The sequence below is a fragment of the Furipterus horrens genome, unplaced genomic scaffold (assembly GCF_987537825.1).
Source record: "Furipterus horrens unplaced genomic scaffold, mFurHor1.1.pri manual_scaffold_3, whole genome shotgun sequence".
Taxonomy (NCBI): Eukaryota; Metazoa; Chordata; class Mammalia; order Chiroptera; family Furipteridae; genus Furipterus; species Furipterus horrens.
Window position 1 is genome coordinate 204,856,049 of NW_028327173.1, and position 15,283 is coordinate 204,871,331.

Genomic DNA, 15,283 nt, shown 5'->3' on the forward strand with positions numbered 1-15,283 from the left:
TTTTTCAGTAGCTCAAAAAAAATCTTGAATAATCTTATGAAATCATAGCTATCTTATTTGGTGTTCTGTTGGCTTAAATTTATATGAATTCTATTCTACAACATTGATAATATACAATTTTATTAACATTCCTAATAATAACCCTGTGATGTGATGTCTAAAGAATCATCAAATAAAGATTGAATCCTGGCCATCATTATTCTAGTTTTATATTTATTTTATTGCTTTCTAGATTCTTCAGAATTAGTTTTCTTGCCATAAACAAAAATATTTGACCTACTAGAACATTCTCTCCTCTATTTAATATTTATTATCAATATCGTCGGCAGCCGTCCGTCTCGAGAGACGATGGTGTAGCTTCTTAAGAGTCTATCTGCACCGCCGAGAATGGCTGTGCAGTCCGACTCGGGAGTGACATGGTATCTGTCTCCTCCCGTGTTGAATCGACATCTTGTGATGACGCTGAAGCTACAGAGCCTGGGCAGGGTGATATGGAGGGTCCGCTGTTGCCCATGCAGCAGACCCCCCCTCTCTTCGCAGCTGAAGGGTCCAAGGGAAAGACGGAGTCGATACAGCTTGGCTTCAGGTGCGCCGCAGGAGTTGCCGGTGTTGACTACAACGTCAAACCGCCTTAGGGACTCCGGCTCCGGATTTTCTGTCGGGGTTTACTCCCTTAGCCTTTCCCCTGAAGAGGTATGCCGCAAGGCAGCGGAGGTTTTTTGGAATCAGAGTTTTATATATATTATCAATATATAATGTTAAATATTTAATACATATTATTTATTATTTATTTGTACCTATGTGCAAAGTGCTGTTCTTAAGAACTTGAATGAACAAAAGAGGCAACAATCTATGTGTCCTTAGGGAGCTTACCTACTAATGGGGTCAGGGAGGTTACACACTAATGGGGATTACGTTTGCTAATAGTTTTGTGTACTTTTCTTTGGCTTTCAGTTTGGTTACAACTTTTTCATAACTTTTAAATTAATGAATATGTGTTTAAAATACTGTGATTATTAGTGTGTCCTGGAGTTTTATGTTTAGGCACAAAGAGTGTGGTTTCAGTTACTGTGATTCAGATTAGGAATACGAAGGTTTGGGGGTTTCTTTTGCAAGTTATAATGATGAATTGGGACGTTTATTTTAGCATCGCGTGTGATTCAAAAGTGAATCGAGCTCTTTCATATTTTTTTTCCCAGGTTCGTGCTATAATTTAAGTGGAATTAAGTCTACATGGTCTAGGTTTTCAATTTTATATTCAACTTCAGTGATATTAACTGACCACCCACAAGTGCCAGTCAGACATTAATCAGAAGGGGACAAGTGGGTAGGACCTCTTATTAAGCATTGTTCTGTAGAAGTGGATTAGATTTAAAGTTAGAGATATTGAGCGTGCAATACCCACATTGTGTTGAGGGGGCTCAATTTGGTCCACAGATAGCATATCTGACTGCCAAAGTCTCCTAAAGTAAAAATAAAAGATGAAGGGTAGAGATAGTGACCTTGAGGTCTCTAAGTTATTTTGAAAAAATTCTTTTGCTAATGAGGTTTCAATAAAGTTTATTAAATAATAACTTCCCTTCAAATCTTAATTTCATAGGAATGTATAAAGAATATTATACAGTATATATACTATATAACTGGGTTATAAAGATGATTTTAATAACCTTTTAAAGTAATAAAAATTAATCCATAATATAGAAAATTAACTGAATGATTACAATATTATAAAGAAAATGTATACTAATTAATATGTATTAAGAAAAGCTTTATTTGATGAAATGAGTTAATCATCAAGCATACAAAAAAGGTGGAATTGAGTCCCAGATTAGATTTCATATCAAGAAGTCCTAAAACCTATGGAAAACAATTGAAGGACAGGCCTGGGAGACTATTTAATTGTGTGATTCTGACTTTATGTAAAAATACTGAAGAATTAAGCAATTCAGTAAAACTTTATGGAGGCAATAATAATGATTTTTGTAGGGGGTTTACTGTATAATGCAGGCAGCTAAACATGTAAACAGCCCCATGTGAAATTATAAAACCTATGTTTATGTGCAAATCATTTTTAAATTATTGTCTTCAGATATTGTTAAGATGTATGTGTACTTACAGTTAGCACCGTCTTCAATTCTGCCTTGCTTCTGTACGTGGTTACTTTCAAGTGATAAAACGATGACAAAAATCATACATAGACACTTTATTCACTTTTGCCACAGTCATAGTTTCTTAGTTAATTTTATTAAAAAGACATCTTGTAATTCGAGTGAGCATTTAGTAATAATGGCGTTTCCACTCCTACATAAATATTTACTGGGTCCCTCCCACGTTCCGAGCACTGTTCTGAGTGCCGAGAAAACAGGTGATCAAAACAGAGAACTTGCGCTCAAGGACGTTCTAGTCCAGAGGGGGAAACAGGCATGAAACGAGCAAGTGAGTGTAAAGATCAGGATAAAGTGGCCATTGGACGGTTAAGGAAAGCCTTTTTGAGGAGCTAAAAACTGAAAGGCTAGGAGGAAGCAGACATCTGAAGGGCCAGGAGTGAGAGGTCCCGGCAGAGAGAGCAGCAGAGAGACTCCGAGATGCAAGGGCTCTGTAGAACTGGAAGACGCACGTTTGGCTGGGACCCGGTTAGTCTGGGTGGGGGGTGACTGAAAAAGACCTGAGCGTGGCGGGCCGTGACAGAGCAGGCGAGAGTTCTTCTTTCCTACGATGGCGGCAAACCCCCGAAGACTTGGAACAGAGCGGTGACTTACCCCATTTACATCAGTCATTTTGATAATTGTGTGGAAAGCGGCTTTGGAGTGGGGCAGGTGGGAAACCACAGCGCTAGTCTTTGTGGCATTTGAAGGCGGCTTGGGTTAGGACAGCCGGTTTGAGACAGCAGAGAGTGGCAGGGTTTACCTGAGACACGTTCATCAAGGCGGAATGAGCCAGGCTTCCTAGTGGGCCGGGCGTGGGAAGTGAGAGTTGACCTCCAGAGGCCAGGCTTGAGCAGCCATATGGTTCCGCTGGTTTTGAGTATTTTGGTTAATAGTTCATTAAGTCCATGGAGAAAAATAGTTTGAGTGTTATCAATACTAATTATTCTATGAGTGATACGAACAATAGGTATTTTATGTAAGAAGCTAATCATTCCCAAGAGTCTTATCATGTCTATAACAGCAGTGTAACCAGCTTTTAGAACTCACCCTTTACCTTAAAGAACACTGGAGAAAATTTCACCAATATTTTATTTTTTTGTCTCATTGCATTTGTGTTTCATGCTTACAATAATGTGTTAACTGAAAAATGGCTCTTAAAATAGGTTGCTATTTGGCCCTGGCTGGGTGACTGAGTTAGTTGGAGCGTCGTCCCGTACACCAAAAAGTTGTGGGTTTGATTCCTGGTCAGGGCACACACCTAGGTTTGGGTTCCATCCCCAGCTGGGGAGTGGGTGGGAGGTAACTGATAGATCTTTCTCCTTTCTCTCTCTCTTTCCCTCCCTCCCTCCTCTCCTTTCCCTTCCTTCCTCTCTCTCTAAAATCAATAAACATACCCTTAGGTGAGGATTTAAATAAATAAATGAATGAATGAATGAATAAATAAATAAATAAACAGTAGGTTACTATTTTCACTGTTTTAGAGATGAAAGGATTTAGGGTTAAATATAAAATGGCAGAAAGTGAGTCAGGATTAGAACTGAGCTAAACCATAGTATTTCTACAATTTACTTTCTAAATTTTATCCGAAGTGGACAATGAATGATAATGCAATTAGGTCACACATCTCAAGGTTAAATTTAAAGAAGAATTCAGAAAAGAAATAAAATTTTGAGCTTTAGTTTAAATTTCCTAAGTATGGAGAAACTTTTAAATATGGTTGTTATAATATGTCCATGTTACATGATTTTAATCCTAGGGTATCTTTGAAAAAGACATTTTTTCTGTGGTCTTCATTAAGTTTGAATTCTTTTCCACACTATATTAAATTGAAGTCTTAGATGTTAGATTTTAATATTTGACTTGAACTTCTAGTTACCTAGAAGTGAAAGAATTTGATTGTCAAGATAAATTTCTGAAGTACTATGGTCCTTTATAAAATTTAAAATGCTACTGATATAATTACACCATATAATATTGGTGACTCCCTTGTAATGGAGTGCAAAAAAAGTTTGTACCTGTTGAGTTATTGAATCCTTTTTATTTTTTAAACTTATTTTGGGAGCCAGAATAGATGGCATAAAATCATACAATAGACAATGTACAATGTCAGGAACAGATAAGAACAACTGTAGCTAACATTTATTAAGGTCTTACTCTGTGTCGGGCGCTGTACTGTGTCAAACACTTGGCGCAGGTTACCTGTGAACGCTCATAGCCGCTCTGTAGGGGTCACTTGACAGAGAAAGAAACAACTTAGTGGAGTAGCTTTCCCAAGGTCACCAAGCCGGCGCGTGGCGGTCAGCTTGAACAGGAAGTCTGACCCCCGAGTTCTTTTTCTTAACTGCACTATGACCTCTTCGTTAGCCAGTCTTGACTCTTACAGATTTATAATGTGTAGTTTTACTTCTCAAGCCTCGTCATCTCTCATCTGGTTGCTACAACAGCCTCCTCACTGGACCTGCTACTGCTTCTTTGCCCCTTAGAGCACCTCCAGGCCAGAGAGCGAGTTTATTTGTTTATTTATTTATTTGGGAACATATGTGTACACTGTGAAATAATTCCCACAATTATACATCTATCATTTCAACATAGTTACCTGTTTTTTCTTCAGAGAGATCTTTTTAAAGCATCATTTGTACCCCTTCCATGTAAATTGCTTACGTGGTAGGCCGAATCATGTATGGCTTCCCTAAGATACCAGGTCCTAATCCCTGGAACCTATGTCGTCGGCAGCCGTCCGTCTCGAGAGACGATGGTGTAGCTTCTTGAGAGTCTATCTGCACCGCCGAGAATGGCTGTGCAGTCCGACTCGGGAGTGACACGGTATCTGTCTCCTCCCGTGTTGAATCGACATCTTGCGATGACGCTGGAGTGTCCTCTCCAGTGAAGCTGAAGCTACAGAGCCTGGGCAGGGTGATATGGAGGGTCTGCTGTTGCCCGTGCAGCAGACCCCCCCTCTCTTCGCAGCTGAAGGGTCCAAGGGAAAGACGGAGTCAATACAGCTTGGCTTCAGGTGCGCCGCAGGAGTTGCCGGTGTTGACTACAACGTCGAACCGCCTTAGGGACTCCGGCTCCGGATTTTCTGTCGAGGTTTACTCCCTTAGCCTTTCCCCTGAAGAGGTATGCCGCAAGGCAGCGGAGGTTTTTTGGAGTCAGAGTTTTCCTTCTCTGATGTGCCCTGACTGGAAGATCGAACCAGCGACACTTAGCTCGCAGGCCGACGCTCAATCCACTGAGCCAAACCAGCCAGGGGTAGTGGAACCTATGAATGTTACCTTATTTGGAAAATGTGGTTAAGGATTTTGAGGTAAAGAGATTATCCTAGATGCTCTGGGTAGGCCCTAAATGCCATGCCTCCTCCTAAGAGGACAGCAGAGGGAGAGTCCACAGCCACAGGGGAGGAGGTCATGGGAAGACGTGGCAGAGACTGGAGAGGTGTGGCCACCAGTCAAGAGACACCAGCAACTGCTAGAAGCTGGAAAAGGCAAAGAACAGATTTCACCCTAGTGTCTCCGGAGGGAGTGTGGCCTTGCCAACACTTTGCTTTTGGCCAAGTGATACTGATTTCGACTATGCATCTAGAACTTGGGAGGATGAATTTCTGTTGTTACAGGCCTCCTAGTCTGTGGCAATTTACTTTCTGCAGCCACGGGAAACTAATACAAGTAAGTAGCTTTTCATTTCAGATAGAATAAAACTTTTTGCCATGCCTGTAAATGACCCCGTCCAGCTTCCTGACCTCACTACTAGCATTCTTCTCCCTGCCTGACAGAAGGGCAGACTCTTTGTCAGTCTGGTTTATCACTGTGTCCCCAGAACCTAGGACAGTGCTTGGCAAGTAGTAGACACTCAAAAATCATATCAAAATGAGCAATAATTAAACCGAATATTCTGAGACAGTGTGTCTACCTGAAAGACCAGTGGCCTGATCCACTGATGGCGTTCTGGGATCAGAAATAGAAAGAAGGTATCAGTGGAATGATATAATGCTGATTTATGTTTCTAGAGAGACCTTTTTTGGCAGGGGAGTGGGAGAAAGACACATAATAAGGAAAGGACAAAAGAGACATAATCAATATGAAATTTGATCATACGAGATTAGGAAATATGGTCTATCAATCATCTGATTCTGAAAAGATTCATTATTTCTACTTTTATTAATTTTATATTACTTTACTTTCATTTATGGTAATAATAGGAAAAATTGCATACGTTTCTTCAAATGTGGTTTTTTTATTGGAGTATTTCACATCAGAGAAGGAAAACTCTGACTCCAAAAAACCTCCGCTGCCTTGCGGCATACCTCTTCAGGGGAAAGGCTAAGGGAGTAAACCCCGACAGAAAATCCGGAGCCGGAGTCCCTAAGGCGGTTTGACGTTGTAGTCAACACCGGCAACTCCTGCGGCGCACCTGAAGCCAAGCTGTATTGACTCCGTCTTTCCCTTGGACCCTTCAGCTGCGAAGAGAGGGGGGGTCTGCTGCATGGGCAACAGTAGACCCTCCATATCACCCTGCCCAGGCTCTGTAGCTTCAGCTTCACTGGAGAGGACACTCCAGCGTCATCACAAGATGTCGATTCAACACGGGAGGAGACAGATACCGTGTCACTCCCGAGTCGGACTGCACAGCCATTCTCGGCGGTGCAGATAGACTCTTAAGAAGCTACACCATCGTCTCTCGAGACGGACGGCTGCCGACGAGATTTCATATCTACTGATGATATAGATATATCTTTAAAAAGTTCTTATTTTCAAATTTTAATAGAAAGCCACTACTGTGTGAACAAAGATATTTGTGAATGAAAAGCTTAACTTTATTTGCCTTTTAAGTCCTATTTTGTGGCACAGATACATGTATAAATGATAATAATGTGAGGAACACTTACTGTGGGCCAGGCACTATGCTTAATGCTTTGGACACATCCTTTTAAACTTCTAACAATTCCATATGATGTATTTATTCTTGTTTTACAGTTGAGAAAATGTAGACCTAAAAAATTTAGTGCTTAACTATGAATATTTTGTTGGGAGCTTTCTAGAAAGCATGAACTTATATGATTTATTCTTATAGTTCACCAAGAAAAAAAATAGTCTTAACTATAACTAAAGGAATGGAGTAGCATAAATAGACGACACAAATTGCTTTTCTTTTTTGTTTGTAGCTCACAAGTAAAAGTACCTGTCTTTTTCACTGTACATGTCGTCTTCTGTGCGATGTTAAAAGTTCTGAAAAAAGCGAAAAGACTTTGTGAAAGCAACACATTTATACAGAACAAGCAGAACACGATGTTTCAGACAACCCACAGTAGAGGTAGGCTAAGCGCTTAGGGACACCTGATGTGAAGGAAGGTGACGAGGGAAGTGAAATCGTTTCCATGATGAAAAACAATCATCAGGGTCAGAATTGACCTTCCTGGGAGATCTTTGTTGGCCAGGAAGCATAAAATTAAGTAACTATTTCTCTAGTTCACTAAAAAGAAAAAGAAAGAAAGAGAAAAAAACAGAGGCAGCTTTAGCCAAAGGCCGCAGAGAGCATGAACAGATGATACAAATGACTCTTCTGTTACTGACAGCTCCAAAAAAAAAAAAAAAAGTATGCTGACCACAATGCATTTTGAAAATAATGTCTGTGTTATGACTTTTTCTTTTTTGTGTATATCTGTGTTTAAGGACAAAACAGATTAACACCATTTATTATTTTACAATAATAATTAAATTCAATGAAAACATTTACTGAGTAAATAGTTTTTTGGGGGGCAGATATGAAATGTTACACTTGCTAATATTTCTAATAGACCTAGAGGTATTGCCTTTTAATGAATTCTGGTGGGTACCAGTGTTCTCACATGTGCTCTTAGTCATTCAGTCTTAACTCTTGCCCTGCTTACAATCAAAATGAACTGGAGCTTCTGAATTCTTAATTCCAAATTCTCTTATTTCTGTGATAATGGGACCACTTCACTATGACTACTTCAATATTGTTTCTGACTTTAGGCAGTTGAATGATACAAAGGATCATTTATAGGTTATTATTATTATTATTTTTGCAATCCTTGCAAAATTATGAAACAAAGAAGTTTTTAACATTTTCTACTGTAATAAGGGTCTATAATGTTTGACTTAAAACTTTGTGGATTAACTAACGCTTTGGCAGTGTAGTGAACTAAATGTCCTAGAAAGTTTTCCCAAATTAGAACATCTAGAAACTAGATAAAGTACAATAAGCATCTTTTTAAATGCACAGTTAAGCTTGTAAGAGTTTAAGGGCTATTCAGGGCTCAAATACAAAGCAGCCAGTTCCGTTTCTACTGAGGATGTAGGAATGTTCATAAAAACATCACTCTTGTTTTAACAACTGGGTTATTCACAAAACACATACAATTAAAAAAAATTTTGAGCCTTCAGAGGTGGTCACAAGACAACCAAGTAAACTGAATTAGAAAGAGCGACAGGATGGGACACAGGGACACTGACTTTGACAGATGTAGGAGGAAGAAGTGGCCACCACATAGGATTGTTAGAAAAAAGTTAGCTAAAACTGTGATAAGCTTTTACACATCGACTGTAGGGGAGCATATCAGTTTAGAATAACTTGGAGTTCCAGAAACAAGGGAACTTGGCGCTCACTTGGACGCTATTTCCCACAGGCCTCCTTGCCTTGAGGGATAGGGCAGGAGACTGGCAAGAGTCCCCCTTGCTAATGCAGGTGTGGTGATGCTTGGCTGTTGTTAGGGGACAGGAACACACCACTGCCCACTTCCTTGGAACTGTGTGCTTGGATGTCTAGGGAATTTCAGCAGAGAGATGGAAACGATGAAACAATCAAATGAAAATGATAGAAATAAAAAGGATGATATCGGAGATGAAACATTCCTTCGATGGACCTATCAACAGTTTGGACACAGCTGTGCACAGCTGGGGAAAGAATCAGTGAACTTGAAGGTAAAAATTATCCAAATTAAAACACAAAGATGAAAAGGTGAAAAAAATAGGAGGGAGCATTAAATGGCTTTGAGACAGTGCAAAGGGATCTGGTATATGTGCAGTTGGGACCTCTGAAGTGCAGTCGTGAAAGAATTGTTTGAAGAAATAATGGCCAAGATTTTTCTGAAATTAATGAGTGACAACAAAGCAAAGATCCAAGAAGCTCAGAGGACCCCAAGCAGGATAAATACACACACACACACACACACACACACACACACACACACAGAGGCACATCATGATCAAATTGCTTAAAATAAAAAATACAAGCTTCTACTCTTCAGAAAACTGTTAGGAGAATAACAAGTCACAGAATGGAGGAAATACTTAAAAATCATGTATCTGATAAAGGACACGTGTTCAGAATACATAAAGAACTCTCAATAATTTTAAAATAAACCCAATTTTTAAAAACAGGCAAAATTTTGAACAGATGCTTCACCAAAGACAGTTTGTGGATGGCCAATAATCATAAGAAAATATGTTTAACATGCTTAGTCATTAAATAAATGGAAATAAACCTATACACCTGTTACAGTATCTGTATTAAAAAAATGGCCATTATCTTTTTAGACATTTTTCAAATTTGCTTCTGTCTAATCTTTCTGCTCTCTATCTAGGACTCCAAGTTCATACATATCAGACCTTTCCATAGTATCTTTTATGTTTTTTATCTTTTCCACTTTTCTCTTTGTGATTCATTCTGATTATTGATTTTGATTATTACATTTTTCTGGTGTAGAATTTTTGTTCAGCTCTTTAAAAAATCTGCCACCTCCTTTCTTTTATATCTTAGAATTTTCTGTTGATTTTTTCAATTGTATCTTCTATCCTGTTGAGCCAGGTGTGTATCGGATAACACCAGCATACCTGGAGTGCCTTTGGTGCATTTTAATTTTCTGTTGCTTATGCTGGTTCTTATTCATATTATTACATCTCTTCATGTGCCTGAATATTATTGGTTGTGTGTGTTTTATCTTGTAATTATTTGTAGACATAGTTTGAGGCCCAGCATGTTCTCTTCCTCTAGAAAGGAATATGTTGTCTGCTGGCAGCCACTTAACTGCGCTGGCAATCAAGTCTCACTCAGTCTATCGTAGGCATTGGATGACGTGAAGCTGGACCATTGTCCCTGCAAAGGTCAGACTGCTACAGGATTGCACTTATCCTATCCCAGAGGGCTACCAGCGCCTTTCCAAGGCTGTCCAAAAAGTCACAGGAGCTCTTGGCCACCCAGGAACCTTTTCCAGAATCAACAAATGTTCCCAGAGAAAACCAGGCCCCAAATTACATGCTGACCTTTCTGGAATTCCATTATGTTTTAGATTCTGGGTGGGTAATTTTTCTAGTAATGGGTAATCTAGGATGGGTAAATTTTTAGTTTTGGATGAATAACCTTGTTAGTTTCTGTTTGCCTTTGTGCAGATGATTTGAATATTTTTTCCAGCTTTTTAAATTACCCTCATTAAGAGAGCTGATTAGAATTACCTAGTCTGCCATCACTGAAAGAGGGACTTCCCTTTCCTTTTATTTTTTCTTCTTGATTTAATATCAAAACAGTATTAACCCAAAATGTTTCTGTATGTACACCTGCATGCAACCCTTACCTCTGGGACACTCTTTTATCACCCTTTCCCTGCACAGACCAACTCATTGTTTTCTTTTCCTTTTTCTTTTTTTCTTTTTAGAGAGCAGGGAAGGGAGGGAGAGAAGGATAGAAACATCCATGTGAGAGAGAAACATCCCTCGGTTGCCTCTCACAAGCCCCCAACTGGGAATAGAACCAGCGACCCTTTGGTTTGCAGGCTGGTCCTCAACCCACTGAGCCACACCAGCCAGGGCTGATTGTTTTCTAATAGTGTGTTAGGACTAGCCCAGAACTTAAAATTAAATATTCTGTCAAAGCATTCATTATGGGTCTTTTTATGGAAACTTTGAGTTCTTTAACATCCTTATTTTATTGAGGTGAGATTATGTTTACAGCAGCAGATACCCACTTCCGACCTGTGTTTTCTTTGTAGGCAATGCATCTACACCCAAGCCTTTCAGTATCATCCATATAAGTTCTATTTTACATAAATTCTCCGATTTATATCAGATCTTCTCAGAGTATCAGATTAGTAAACACAATTCCCTGTTTGTAATATCTACTTGGGTGCCTCAAAGGCATCTCAAAGTTAACAAGTATAAAACAGCTTCTGGTATTTCCCCTTGACATTGAGCATCCCCCAGTGTCTCCTGTCCTAACCTGGGCTTCCCCCAGTGTCCCCTGTCCTAACCTGAACTTCCTCCAGTGTCTCCTATCCTAACGGGTAACACTGTTATTCATCTGGTTTTCAAGCCAGGATTTTGGGGGTCATCCTAGATACCATTTGTTTTTACTTCTCGCTTATACAATCCTGTTATTTTATATCTTAAATATTTTTTGAATCCATCCCCTCTCTCCAACCACAGTACCTCCACCCTAGTCCAAGCTCCTCTGAGCGTTTGCTCAGGTGAGGTCATAGCTTCTCAAGTGGTCCTTGCCCGCTCCTCCCTCCCAGCCCATCCTCCCTCACTACTATCTGATTCCATTTTCAGCTTTATAGTCAGCACGATACTTCAGAGCATTCACAACTACAGTTGGAATATTCTCTTGCTGAATGCTTCGGGGGCCCTACATAATTTGGGCTCCCATCTGTTTCATAGCCTGAGCCCCTCCCCTGCCTGTGCTCCAGGCACACTGACCTCCTTCCGCTTCCTGAATCTCCTGCCTGCTCCCAGTTCTCAGTGCTGGAAGGTCCTTCTCTCTTACTCTTCTTGCTTTCCTGCCTCTCCATTCCAGCTGCAGCCCAGGCATTTTCCCCTTCACATGGGCCAACTGCTGCTTCCCCATGACCCCCTCCTTGGAGAGATCATTGCATGCTCTTATGCCATCTTGTACTTCTCATCCGTAGCTCTTATCACAGCTTTGATTGCAGTATTAACAGACACATTGCTAGTCCTGCTCGGTGCCAAGTCTCCAGCACCTAGCACAGTGCCTTGAATGTGACTAAATACATATTTGTTGAATATTTCAATACGAGCAACAGCAGCCCCTCAAAGGAAGGCAACCATGTCTTTGACTTTCCTCCGGTTTCCCAGAGCACTGAGTATAATTCAGGTACTTAATAAATAGCTGTAAATGAAATTAAAATGATATTATATGAATTAGATTTTCACTGGGCCGCTTTAGGGAAGGATCAGGATAGGAAGGAAAGTATAACACCATGACTGACCAGAAAGGAAGCCCCGTTTTCACGTGCTCATAGTCATTTGCTGTACTTTCCACTGCTGTTCCCCAATCCCCCAGAAAAGATTATACTTAAAGAAAATTTTAACTAATTAAATAGAGCTACAACAGATCGTTTAAACAGTTGCTTCTTGATATTGTATCCAATAAATAGATACTTCTTTGATATGCACATCTTTTCTTTGTAACATTTTAAATTGCTTCTTATTTACATTTTAAGCCGAAATTATGAACTACATGATTCTAATTTTATTGTATGTTAAAATGACATGGCAGACTAAGTCTTGCTAGAAGTTCAGCTTCAAAATCATTGTCTTGAAATGTGTTTCCTTGTCTGGCGTTGTCCCAGTTTTTTGCATGGCAGGCTGCCCCATTGCACATCTACACAGTCCTCTGATTGTGGCTGCTGGTATTGGCATTTCCTAATGGAAAGAGGTCGTTGGGATATTTGTATGTGTACTTCCTCATGAACCTTGCAAATCACTGAAATACGGCCGTCCAGAGCGGGAGAACACATCCCTCTTGTTCCTGCTCACTGTCTCCACTTCCCTTTCCCGCTCAGAGTTTGATTTTCAGTGCTGTTGGCTAGTTTTCCTCACAGTTTGTTTTAGTGGGGAACGTGGCATTCAGTGACAGGGTAAAGAATGAGATATGGTAGTTAATTGCTAAAGGGGCGTTAGAGTTGGCATGCTCCAATTATTCATATTTCACCCAGTTTTAAAGTCTTTCATAAATGTTATTTTATAGCAAAAAGAGCGGTTCACTGTTTTTGTTACTACAACTTCCCACATTTATGATCCTCAGAACCCCAGAGATTTCATATGTCCCAGATCTTCAATATTTTAATATTTAAATCCCTATTACTTAATTTCAAAATAATTGGTGATGTTATTTCTAAAAGTTTTCAAAGATACTTTGTAACTTCAGGGCTTTCTTTTTTTTTTTTTTTTCTTACCAGCACCATTATGGTAAATGTGTTAACCAGTTTTATTCAATAAGTTTAGTTTCCAAATGTGTGAATCTTAAATATTTGCTTTTTTTTGATATAAGCCAATGGTTTATTTATTGCTTCTCTACATTGTGTATTATAAAGAGAAATAAATCTCTTCTTGATGTGTACAATGAGGGTTTATTGGAGAAAGAGCAATAGGGCAATTTCCCCTCTGCAAGCTCTGTGTTACATTGTTTTACAAAATACTTTCTTGCACCGTTCATGCTCATGAAAGAGGGAATTTAAACACGGAAGGGTCTAGTATATTTTCCATCCTTGAATTGGAGTAGTTTTTGAAATTTGGAAATGTACCATTAACTCATTTAAAAACTGTCTCATTTCATTTTTGAGGATTCAAGTTGGAATGCCAGCCATACAACAGTATTTAAGAGGAAGGGTAACTGGCATTAAGGCATGCACTTAAGCAATAGAAGAATTTACTTTTCAGTGTCTTCCAAGGTCCATGAGGATGCACACTTATTTACCCAGAGAGTATGGATCTCACTATGTTTGTCCAGAAGGTGTGACTCAGTGGAGGAGAGTACTTACTGGTAAGTATCAAACTCTTACTGTATCATGTTTCAGAAAGATATGTTTAGAAATCAGTTGATTTGTAGCAGTGATAAAATCTCTTAGTCTGTGCTGGTTTCTTAACAGTGGACAGTCCCAGATGTTGAAGTCAGCACAAGAGAAAAACCCAAAACCCGATAAGACTTGAGGATTTTTCGAAAATTAAATGCAAAATAGTTGGGGCAGATGTTTCTGCGGGAGTCAAGACTAAGTAATACAGTAAGAAGATATGAAGTTGGCGAGCTTCTCATGTCCTTCTTTTGCATAAAGTTTGCATATGTTCAAACAAAATTACATCTCTCGGAACTTAAAACAGCAGACTCACGTGAACCGGAATGTACATTGTGGCCCTCACAATTTATTTTAATATTTCTTTTCAAAATAATTTGTTTCTAAATAAAAGCTGTGTCTTCTGAACCTGTAAGTGATGAATACTGGCCACATCAAAGCTTTCGAAAGTGTTTTCCCAACCCAAAGCTATTAGTGTGGAACAACGTTGGTTTTGAAAACAGAAGAACAAGAAGATACGGGAGGGTCTGATTTCAGAGACCAGTTGCTGCTTCTCTTTGCCTTTCAGCCGAGAACTCCTTAAGATCCATAATAGACTGTTGGTTGAAAAAGCTTGTAAAATAAGGCTTGTGTGTGTGATACGAAAGTTTAAAACGAAACAAAACAAACAAAACAAAAATCAGCCCCCCATACGTGATATAGGTTTTCTGGGAATGAACCACACCACATGAACACGTGCCACTGCAAACCACTGCCAGGTGTCCCCCGCGCCCTCAGGACGGCTGGGCCTTGACCGAAGCCACGCCGTAGTCAGTGAGGAATCGAAGAGCAGAATCTGACGGAGGATTCAGTCCTTAGACTCGGCATCCCGCAGACAAGGGCTAAGTCTCAGAGTTGCCAGTTACTAACTCGCTGGCCTTCAGCAAAATACTCGAGGGATCTGAGTCTGCTTCTCACGCTGTCGAATGACACGCTGCAGAATGCCTTTGAGCACAGTGACGGGCAGCGGTCCCCCTGTGCCGAGTCACGGTTACGGAGATGCTGGGGTGTAGGAGGCGGCAGGAACACCTCCCGACTGACGGGACAGGAAGGGTTGCAAATGTGTTTCTGTGGGACCCATTTTGTTTGTTTGTTTTGCCTTGTGTCTAATTCTGCCAGTCCCTAATCTTTAGGATCCAAAAAATCTCTTGAAGATTCAAACATCTCTAGAAGTTCCCTTTTAGGAGGTGTGGAAAATGTTGGGACGGGAGAGAGCCTCAAGAGCAGACAGTTTCGGTGAAAGGGTAGAGAGATTCAGTCTCTCAGCCGTTAC

The 15,283-nt window shown here is 40.0% G+C and overlaps 1 protein-coding gene across 1 annotated transcript in view; it reads left to right on the plus strand.

Moving 5' to 3' along the window:
• PPP4R4 (protein phosphatase 4 regulatory subunit 4) overlaps nucleotides 1-14,154 on the plus strand; it is a 40,130-nt gene extending 25,976 nt beyond the window's left edge. Inside the window, 3 exon segments of the mRNA XM_090272132.1 lie at nucleotides 13,841-13,895; nucleotides 13,898-13,943; nucleotides 14,050-14,154. Of these exon segments, the coding sequence (XP_090128258.1) occupies nucleotides 13,841-13,895; nucleotides 13,898-13,943; nucleotides 14,050-14,110 (162 nt within the window). The 3' untranslated portion in view covers nucleotides 14,111-14,154.
• The last annotated feature ends 1,129 nt before the right edge of the window (nucleotides 14,155-15,283 follow it).